This window comes from Anolis carolinensis, chromosome 1 (assembly GCF_035594765.1).
Source record: "Anolis carolinensis isolate JA03-04 chromosome 1, rAnoCar3.1.pri, whole genome shotgun sequence".
In the NCBI taxonomy this organism is placed as follows: domain Eukaryota; kingdom Metazoa; phylum Chordata; class Lepidosauria; order Squamata; family Dactyloidae; genus Anolis; species Anolis carolinensis.
The window spans coordinates 217,329,556-217,341,024 of NC_085841.1; the positions used below are offsets into that span (position 1 = coordinate 217,329,556).

The window sequence follows — 11,469 nt, forward strand, 5'->3', positions numbered from 1 at the left end:
TATGTACATACAGGTGCTCTGAGTCCCCTTCGGGGTGAGAAGGGTGGGATATAAATGTAATAAATAAATGTAGTAGATTAATAAATAAATAATTTTAGACTTAGGCTCGCCAAAAGTCTGAAATGACTTGAAGGCACACAACAACAACAACAACAATCCTAATTAACCTGACTATCTCATTGGCCAGAAGCAGGCCCACACTTCCCATTGAAATCCTGATAGGTTTATGTTGGTTATAGTTGTTTTCATTTTCAAATATAGTATTGTTCTTTCATTGTTGTTGTTGTTTTGCACTACAAATAAGACATGTGCAGTGTGCATAGGAATTTGTTCGTTTTTTTTTTTCCAAATGATAATTCGGCCCCTCCACAGTCTGAAAGATTGTGGACCGGCCCTCTGCTTTAAAAGTTTGGGGACCCCTTGTCTAAATGCATGGAATTTGATCCTCTCCAGCTTCTTCGTATGAATATATTTGGGATGGTCTAACCAGAGAAGGGGGAGCCCCGGTGGCGAAGTGTGTTAAAGTACTGAGCTGCTGACCTTGCAGACCGAAAGGTCCCAGGTTCAAATCCCGGGAGCGGAATGAGCGCCTGCTGTTAGCCCCAGCTCCTGCCAATCTAGCAGTTCGAAAACATGCCAATGTGAGTAGATCAATAGGTACCGCTCCAGCGGGAAGGTAACGGCGCTCCATGCAGTCATGCCGGCCACATGACCTTGGAGCTGTCTATGGACAATGCCGACTCTTCGGCTTAGAAATGGAGATGAGCACCAACCCCCAGAGTCAGACATGACTGCACTTAACGTCAGGGGAAACCTTTACCTTTACCTTTAACCAGAGAAGAGCTAGGTTCAAGTTCTCATTGAACTATTAAACTTACTCAGTGATTTTGGGATAGTCACTCCCTTGCAGCCTGACCTGCCTTGTCAGGTTATCATGAAGATAAACTGGGAAGAAAGAAAACAATGTATGCCTACAGAGTTGCTAGGTATCTCTTACTACAAATAATGTCTCTGATTTGACTATTTGAGGGTGAGCCTCCCTTTCCTATCAACACATTCAGAAAAGTCGAAAGCAGTGTCATGGCAGAGAAAACAAGGGGAATCATTGCTTCTTTTAGTTTCCTCTAGGACAGACTAAGCTCTCACCTTTTGCTACTCTGCTAAGAGAAGAAGATTGTTCCTTTTCTGATAAAGATTAAGGCACAGTATGCACATTGACCCATGAATAACTCAACCCAGTTTTTGGGTAGATGTTTTGACTAAAATTTCTAGTCTTATGTATATAGGAAACATTTTTAGGTTAACTGAAATCAATACTTTCATTTGACATTTAAGTAGAATATAAACTTGTTATAAACTTTTTGGATGATCTCATGCCATGACTTTTTGACAGTCCCATTTTGCTATTTTGAAAACCTGGCAACACAGGTATGCTGCTTTAAGTTTATTGGAGAAGAGGTAGAATATAAATCTGTCAATCAAATAAAGCAGCAAGGCGCTTGCACATACACTTTGGGCCACAATAAATATATTTACATCATTGTAGCTCTTCTGTAGCAGAAAAGACTCTGAACTCATGAGTAAACTGTTCTAGAACTAAACGATCTTGATATCCATTTTCCCGGTTTTCTTCTGGGCTTAAGAATATGAGAGAACATCTGCATTAAATGGAAGCCGTGGTTGATAGATTTTCCTTCCCTTTGCAAAAAATGTATGTGCCAACGGAATTACATAATTGTCTTTGGCCCCTTTGCAAGCTAAAAAGAGTTTATTTAGTGGACATTCATGTTTTAAGATACTGCCAACATAACATTTATGATGGAGCTCCACCAATGCCTCCCAGAACTGGCCCCAGCTATAAATGATTTCCCCATATTCCCAGAAGGAAAGCTAAATATATATACTTTATTCTCTAAATACAATGGGAATTTTGGCTGCTAGAGTTAAAACACTGAGTGTTACAGAAAGAGAGAAGCCTCTTTTCCCACCATTTGCAATCCTAAACAAATCTGGCAGCGCTGGTTGATTTTGCAGCACAGTAAAAACACACACACCAAATTTAGGTGTATTTTAAAGTTGTAACAAATTAAATAACTAATAATCTGCTATGTTTTCATAACAGCCCAATGGTCTCAGTGAGACAAGAGTCTGCCTAACAATGCAATCGTCTGCATTGGGCTGCCATATATTTTCTGTCTAGCGGCTTAAACAGCTGAGAGCGGAAAGAAAGGGGCCTGGGACCAGGAATTCTGGGAGTTGAAGTCCAAAACATCTGGAGGGCCGATATTTGCCCATGCTTGTACTCGTGGCTTGTGCCTAATAACTCACAAGTCTAAGCAGGATGTTCTGGACAAGTAAAACTTTTGAAATGTTTTATTGAGATTATGAGAAGTTATGATCCAACTACATTGAAGATTCTTCTGTATATCGATATCTACAAATTATGTATCCACAGATTCCACCATCCGTGGCTTGAAAATACCCCCTTTTAAAAAAATCCAAAAAGCAAACCTTGATTTTGTTATTTTTAAAATAAAAGACACAATTTTATTATGCCACTGTATTTAGTGAGAATTGAGCATTTTGGTATCTAAGGGGGATCCTGGAACCAAGCCCTAGCATATACTGTAGCAGGAGTCCACTGTACAACGTATTTTCTGTTACATGTATACCCATATATACTTGAGTATAAGCCGACCCGAATATAAGCCGAGGCACCTAATTTTACCACAAAAAAACTGGGAAAACATTGACTCCAGTATAAGCCGAGATACTAATAAAATTACATTAATTGAGGCATCAGTAGTTTAAATGTTTTTGAATCTTTACATCAAACTGTAATTTAAGATGTGATTGTTCAACTCTGATTAAATCATTATTTTCATCTTCTTCAATGTAAATGTGCTTATGTATCCTTTTAATAATAATAGAGTGAAATAATAAATGTAATAATAAATGCAGTAAAATAATAAATGTAATAATAGAGTAAAATAATAAATGTATTAATAATAATAAAAATAGAGTAAAATAAATGTAAAAATAACAATAGTAGAGTAAAATAATAAATGTAATAATAATAATTAATAGAGTAAAATAATAAATGTAACAATACCAATAATAACAGAGAAAAATAATAAATATACCATATATACTTAAGTATAAGCTGACCTGAATATAAGCCCACCAGAACCCTCACCTGAGTATAAGCCGAGGAGGGGTTTTTTTTAGTCCTAAAAAAGGGCTGAAAAACTAGGCTTATACTCGAGTATATACTGTCACAGCTTTGACTGTAAATAATACCATATTTATCTTGTGTATTATAGCATCCATCTACACAGAACGGTTTATGGGTCTTCCAACAGAATCAGACAATCTTGAGCACTACAGGGTAAGAATTGTGAAAAATTCTTGTTCTCCGCACCTTATCTATTATTCTGAATTCCCTCCCCTCACTTTTATTTCTTGTCTCCATGATGTCTTTGCTGCATTCCTTCTGCCCCTCCACTGCTGTTTCTTCCACATGACTTCATCATGAATTGTTATTTGATGCTAGTATGGAAGAAGTTGTTGGGAAAAAGGAAGGTGTTCTTTTATTTTGCCACTACTAAAAGCAACCCCTTCAAACAACTCATGTATAGTGCTGTGATTCTACTTTAATGGCCACGGGGCATCTTATGAAATTTAGGGAAGGTAATTTTGAATTGTCAGCCAGAGACTCTCTAAATTACAAAGCCCAGAATTCCACATAATGTAGCAATGGTAGGTAATCAAGTTATGGGAAGATGTCAACTTTGGTTGAGAGATTTTTACAAATACAGTAGAGTCTCACTTATCCAAGCTAAACGGGCCGGCAGAAGCTTGGATAAGCGAGTATCTTGGATAATAAGGAGGGATTAAGGAAAAGCCTATTAAACATCAAATTAGGTTATGATTTTACAAATTAAGCACCAAAACATCATGTTATATAACAAATTTGACAGAAAAAGTAGTTCAATACGCAGTAATTTTATGTTGTAATTACTGTATTTACGAATTTAGCAGCAAAATATCATGATATATTGAAAACATTGACTACAAAAATGCCTTGGATAATCCAGAACCTTGGATAAGCGAGTCTTGGATAAGTGAGACTCTACTGTAAATATATACTTTTAATCATCTTGTAGAAATAGAAATCCATCTCTCCCATAAACCATTGACTGCAAATTAATACAATTTTGATGAAGGTTTTCACCACAAATATATGTTGGTTCAGCATTGCTAATGTGCCCTATTTAAGAAATGTAGCATATCTTGAGCATGAGAATAGGTTCAAATCTGACTCTCTGGCATACTGGTGAATGAACTGATAAATGACCAACTACTAGCGATAGCACTTTGGAAGCTCCCATTCAACTTCTCATGGGGTGGTATGAGTATAGCAGAACTTGCACATCAAGTGCTTGCCTTCTTCCCAATTCCTTTCTGTACCTATGGCAGAAAAGTGAGCCTCCCCAGTCTCCAAGAGCGAGAAGGAATGAAAAAGAGGCAATCTTCATTTATTTGGCCCTCTCTCCTCTTTGGAAGAACTTTATAGGTCCCACAGCCTTAAGAAAGCTCAGAGCATTCTTGGGAATCCATCTCACCCGGCATATTCTTTTTTTTTTTGAATGATTACCATCTGCCATATGGTATAGGGCGACAAAGACAAGGACAAACAGACTGAGAGACAGCTTTTGTCCTAGAGCTGTAACTTTATTGAACTCCATAGCTGCGCATTGATATGGCATTGGGGACTGTGCGATGGTGGTGGGAGTATGAAGGATGTGTTGTTTTGTGATGTGTGTTGGGGAAAGCATTTAATCTCATTGTAAATAATAATAATAACAACAACAACAACAACAACAACAACAACAACAACAACTTTATTTTTATACCCCGCCACCATCTCCCCGAAGGGACTCAGGGCAGCTTACATGGGGCCAATAGAACATAGGATCTCTTAAAAGATACTGATCTTGACATTTAAAGCTCAAAATGGCCAAGGACCATTATATCTTAGGGACGGCCTCATTCCTTTTTTCCATCAGTGGTCACCTCGATCCACCCAGGAAAATCTCCTATACGTACCGGGCCCTAGGGAGGTACGCCTGGAAGCTACAAGGCGTAGAGCCTTTTCGACCTATGCTCCAATTCTGTGGAACTCATTGCCTCCATATGTTTATTTATTTATTTATTTGCAGCATTTATATTCCGCCCTTCTCATCCCGAAGGGGACTCAGGGCGGATCACATTACACATATAGGCAAACATTCAATGCCTTTTAACATAGAACAAAGACAAACAAACATAGGCTCCAAGCGGGCCTCGAACTCATGACCTCCTGGTCAGAGTGATTCATTGCAGTTAATTGCAGCTGGCTTGCTCTCCCGCCTGCGCCACAGCCCGGGCATATGTTAGAGCAATGTCGGAGTTGCGACCTTTTGAAAAAGCGCTCAAGACTTGGCTCTTTGGTTGTGCATTTAAGTAAATCAGATCTAATTCGCCAAATAGTCACTGTTGAATGTTTTTATGCTGAATGTTTTTATATTGTGGAATGATATTTTAAATTGTAAGTTGCTCGGAGCACTCTGGTGGAGAACGACTAATTAATAAAGTGAAGTGAAGTGAAGTGAAGAAGCCCAAATACAATGTACAATGACAATAAAATTATTATATTATTTTCCATTCTTCAATGTTTCAGCAAGTCTAGAGTTGTTTGGAGGGGGCACAGGGCAGGAGGAAATTGATGAAAGGTGTGACTCTTTCCACCAATGAACTTTCCCCACTTGATCAGAAACTTTCTGTAGTCAGAAGATACCTTTCTGTCCATAGGAGGCAGATTTTGAACTGACCATCGATTTTCTCCTGCTATTCTGGCCCCTTGATTTTTGCTTCAGGATGAGTGCATCTACACTGCAAAACAAATGCAGTTTGACACTATTTTAACTACCATGGCTCAATGCTATGGAATCCCGAAAGTTGTAGTTTTATAAGGTCTTTAGTCTTATCTGCCAGATTGCTGACATATCACCAAACTACAAATCCCAGGATACCTAGCATGGAGTCATGGCAGTTAAAGTGACATCTAACTTTGTCAATGGTATAGATGCACCCTCAGCTGGCAAAGCCTGTGATGTGAGAACCATTTCTCAACAGTATATAAGAACTGCTTACTTAATGTCGTTGTGGCTCCACAGTTGTACAGGGCAGCTAACAATGAACAAAGTCACCCATCCTTTTGTGCTTGGCAACCATTGAATGGCTCATTGTCTCCCCCACTTTGCAGAACTCAACAGTGATGGCAAGGGCTGAGAACTTTCATAATGTGGATTACCTTCTCATCCATGGAACGGCAGATGGTGAGGTTTATGAAAAGCCAGTACTCATCTCCTGAGAGAGAGAGTCACTTTGTTTTAAGAAACATTAAGCATTTTTCTGTATGGGTCAGTACTTTCAGACACATTTCCATTTTCCATCCGGCACATCAAGCAGTGCTGACTCATTGTTGATCATGTCTGTGGTGGAGCTTGATAAGACATGACATGAATTTAATGCACCACGTTTGTATGCTTTCTGATATTTGTCAGTTGTGTGGGTTGGATTCTTTTTTTTCTTTATTTTAATCAGTCATCTTCCTAATTCCACATCTTCTTCTTTTTATATTGTTTCAGATAATGTGCATTTTCAGAACTCGGCACAGATCTCCAAAGCCTTAGTCAATGCACAAGTGGATTTCCAGGCCATGGTAGATAAATATTAAGCAATTTAAGGATTGATGTATAGTGCTAATAACAATTATGATGCTACAGTCTGGGTTTAGGAGAACAGAAGCTTCCAAAATCAGTTTTGAAATTGTCGTCACTTGCGTAGCACAGCTTGTGTAGAAAAGTTGTGTAGAAAATATTAAATAGGTTTGATTCTAAATTTACTCTGCACATGCGCAGAAGACAGTGTTTCAGTGTAATTTGTATGCTGCATTACAATTTCATTGGCAACAAGCATGGGACACTACTGCAAAAGTCGGTGACAAAATTATGCAGCAACTTGAACTGCTATCCCAACATTCCTTCCTTTTGGTATTATGCTTACTGGGGTGAAGAAAGCACAATTTCCACTCTTGTCCTAAAGCCTCCTCAGTGTTCTGAAAACCAATTTCTCTTATTAGATAAATAGATGATAGGTAGGTAGCTAGGTAGATAGATAGAGAGACAGATAGATCGATAGGTTTGCAGCGAATGATTTGACTCTGCACAGGTTCAGAAGGTAACCTTTCAATGTATTTCACACACTCCATAAAGCTTTACCTTTTACATAAATCTAAAAATGAATGGGGTAAGACATCAGTCGTACGAATCTACAGAAAACAGTACACACAGAGAGAGAGAAAGAGAGAGAGAGAAAGAGAGAAAGAGAGAAAGAAAGAGAGAGAGAGAGAGAGAGAGAGAGAGAGAGAGAGAGAGAGAGAGAGAGAGAGCCCTCCACCTTTACAGGTTTTAGTTTGGTTTTACTTATTCCTGGATTTATTCTCTCTAGGAATCTCTAAGTTCTCCCTGAATTACTTTATTAACCACTTCACGTAGAAGTAGACCATAGATTCACTCTGGAGGATCGAGAGATTACTAGAGAGGTGTTCTCTTAGGTAAAAAAAAATCCCCCTTTTTCTTTTTTTCTTCAAACATTCATGACTTTTCCACTTTTGTGAAAGTCCTGTGCTCTTAACCCTTGCAAAACTGGAGGGTATAATCTTTGTGTGTACATATACTGTATGTATGTGTGAGTGTGTTTATGCCAGTCATAGCAGTTGATATGGAAAATTTAAACAAAAGAAGGCATCCATGAAAAATTCAATTGGAAGGTCATTTGTAAGACTGAGCTACACTTCCCCAGACATACTAGCTGGAGCACAGTGTTTTCCTGCAAAACAAAGAACTAAGATCTTAATGCAGAATTCAAGCTTAACGGCATCAAGCTTCCAATAAAGAAAGCAATATAGGGAAGTATGGTATATCCCACTTGGGGCAGTTTTGCAAGTCTAAAGACCTGAGTGACTGCACTGTGTACCATTCAATCTAGAATCCAGTGCTGATCTTCATGGCATTTTGAAAACCAAATCAGTTTACTGTACTTGCATCTTCGGCATTACTATGCTGTGCCTATTTGGGCCACTTTTATGACGTATGCCCTAGTCCCCAAAGATGGGACACTTCGTAAGTTATCACATGAATAGGAGCCCATAGTGCAGTGGTTCCCAACCTGTGGGTCTCTGGGAGTTGAAGGCAAAAACATCTGGGGACCCACAGGTTTAGAACCACTGTCAAAGTGGGTGGCATGCAATGAGATCTTGGTAAGTAGACAGGCTGCCTTATGGTTAATTCCATGGTTTAGAAGACAACGAGAGTGGAAAAGTTACCTTAATTCTAAGGCCTGATAATTGAATATTTTTGGAAGTATTTATTTCAATTTATTCAAAAGTAAATTTCTGTGGGATATGTTTTATTTTTATTGTTCTTTAAATAGTCAACCTTTAGCACCCAAACACCATCTCAAAAACTCTTTTAAAGTGTTTTCTTAAGCAGTGCTAGGAGCAGAAGTAGGGCTGTAGTTTAATACAGGTTGAGTAACCCTTATACAAAATGTTTGGGATCAGAAGTGTTTTGGATTTTGATTTATTTCAGATTTTGGAATCCTTGTACATATATAATGAGATATCTTGGAGATGGGGTGCATTTCTAAGCATGACATCCATTCATTTCATATGCACCATATCTATCTTTCTATCACTTCCTGGTAATTTTATATAATATTTTTTAATATAGTTGTACATGACACAAGGTATATGTACACCGACACGTCACTTTCTAATCCACCCAGGTAGAATATTTGGGAATTTCGAATAAGGGATGCTGAACTTGCCTCACTGAATAACTTGCACAGATACCTTGGAATTAGTCATTAGCTATACAAATAAAGATATCTTAGAGCAGTGATTCTTAGCCTGTTGGTTCCCCATATGCTTTGGTTTTCAACTCCCAGAAATCCTAACAGCTGGTAAACTGGCTGGGATTTCTGGGAGTTGTAGGCCAAAACACCTGGGGACACACAGGTTGAGAACCACTGACTTAAAGCCTCATCACACTTGAGCATGGCTCCACTTTAAATCCGATTTCTGCCTCCTGCAGGATTCAGGGGTTTGTAAGTTTAATGATGCCCAGGACTGTCTGGCTGAATGGTTTAAAGGCTCCTTCTTAAACTACAAGTCCCAGAATACTGCAGGAGGCAGAAACTGGAATTTAAGTGGATCTATGCTCTAGGTGCCCCTGGTGGCACAGTGTGTTAAAGCGCTGAGCTGCTGAACTTACAGACCGAAAGGTGCCAGGTTCAAATCCCGGGAGCGGAATGAGCGCCTGCTGTTAGGCCCAGCTCCTGCCAACTTAGGAGTTCAAAAACATGAAAAGTGAGTAGATCTATAGGTACCGCTTCAGCGGGAAGGTAATGGCACTCCATGCAGTCATGCCGGCCACATGACCTTGGAGGTGTCTACGGACAACGCCGGCTCTTCGTCTTAGAAATGGAGATGAGCACCAACCCCCAGAGTCGATCACGACTGGACTTAACGTCAGGGGAAAACCTTTACCTTTACCTATGCTTTAGTGTGATGAGGTCCTTAATGTTTCTCTTTCTTTTCAGTGGTATGCTGATGAGAACCATGCGATTCCAGGCCTTTCTCTTAAGCACCTCTACATCCACATGACCCATTTCCTGAAGCAGTGTTTTTCCCTGCCTTAAGAAGATGTTTTCTTCCTCCTCGGCCTGCCTTCATAAAGAGAATGGTGGTGTGCTTTGCTGTGGAAGCCATGTTAACTGCACAGATTGTCTATTTTCAAAGTAGAATAATAAAGTGAAAATTAGGGAAGGCTAAGTATTTATAGTCTCTTAAGTGACATTTCAGCATCAGCAGATCATATGACATTTTGTTCAGATATGTTTATTTGTTAGTAAACAAAGGAACAATAAGAATAAAACAACTATTTTGAAGACTTCACGTCCTGTTTCTTTCTCATCCTCAAATCTCAAATTTAACCTATGATTTATTCCAACATGTCACATAGATGTATCTATGAAAGAACGAGGTCATAAAGGAGTGGAAGAAGGAGTTATTAAAACTGGAAGACGGTATATCAACAATTTGAGATATGTTGATGACATGATATTATTAGCAGAAAACAGCATTAGAATACCTATTGGAGAAAAGCATTAGAATGCCTATTGCAGAAAGTTAAATAAGAAAGCCCAAAATAGGGTTCCATTGATTATTAAGAAAACAAAAATAATGATCACAAGCAATTTACACAACTGTAAAGCAAGTAAAACATCAATACTGTTTTTCTGTGCCTTGGCTCAAATATTAATAAAAGTGAATAGTATAGTCAGAAAATCAGAAGACTAGCCATGAAGATAATATATTAGATCTTCGAGTATACAGATACACCATTAAATATAAAAGATCACACAATGGGTGGATTGACTTGATCAAAGAAGCCACAACCCTTGTTTACATGGCCTAAGCAAGCTGTTGATAACTAGGGTTCATTGATGTCTCCCATTCATAACGTTACGTAGGTGAAGCAGACTTGGTGGCAGATATCACTTAAAAGTACCTTAGTGATGCAAAAATGTAGGAATCACAGAGAAAATCAAATCTTGTATCAGTTCCAGCTAAGCCCTGGAAAAGGTCTAATATAACCCACTAAGCTTAATGCTATAATACGTAGTCAGTGGGTTGTTTTCAAGTTGGTCAGTTGTAATTGTAGATCTACACCTCTTGGCTAGCAGATATTTTGCAACAGTAGCCTGAAGAACACAAATAATAACAATGTTCATAATAACAATCCTATCTCAAGACCTAATTTGAAGCTCCAGGGTTTTATGTTCATCCTAAGATCAGAGGCCAAAGCTAAGAGAGATTGCATTGTATTTTCTGCTTGTTTTGGAAAATTTGGCTATTAATACCCTTTTCCTTTTTTCTCTTTTACTATCAGTCCATCCAGCTCTCCACTTTAGTCATCAGTCACAGCCAAGTTCTTCCTCATGAACTGGGAAGCAAAAAACTGCTATGAGCCACATTTTCATTTTAACAATCTTCCCCCTTGTCAGGGTCTGAGCTTCAGAAGACTTGAAATCAAGATATATCACAGTTCTTAAACTGTTTTAAGTTTGGAGGGAGCAAAGAGATCAAAATGAAGTAATAAATATAGTGGAGGAGACAAGTAAGGGTTAAGTAACAGTTAAAGCACCATGATACCATCTTTTTAACAATGGCTATGTTATATGAAATACTGGAATTGGTGCTTTGGTGGAGCACCAATACAACTCTCATCTCCCTAAACCACCAATCCTGCAGTCCAAAAATGTCTGGAGTGCCACTGCTGATGTACTTTGTAAAGTCAA

At 38.6% G+C, this 11,469-nt stretch overlaps 1 protein-coding gene across 2 annotated transcripts in view; it reads left to right on the forward strand.

Annotated features, from left to right (window-relative positions):
• fap (fibroblast activation protein alpha) overlaps nucleotides 1-10,063 on the forward strand; it is an 82,264-nt gene extending 72,201 nt beyond the window's left edge. For both annotated transcript variants that reach the window (XM_062968625.1, XM_062968673.1), the window contains 4 exons: nucleotides 3,324-3,388; nucleotides 6,308-6,380; nucleotides 6,693-6,766; nucleotides 9,709-10,063. In XM_062968625.1, coding sequence (XP_062824695.1) covers nucleotides 3,324-3,388; nucleotides 6,308-6,380; nucleotides 6,693-6,766; nucleotides 9,709-9,807 — 311 coding nt within the window. In that variant the 3' untranslated portion in view covers nucleotides 9,808-10,063. The remainder of the gene's footprint in view (nucleotides 1-3,323; nucleotides 3,389-6,307; nucleotides 6,381-6,692; nucleotides 6,767-9,708) is intronic.
• Nucleotides 10,064-11,469: the final 1,406 nt, after the last annotated feature.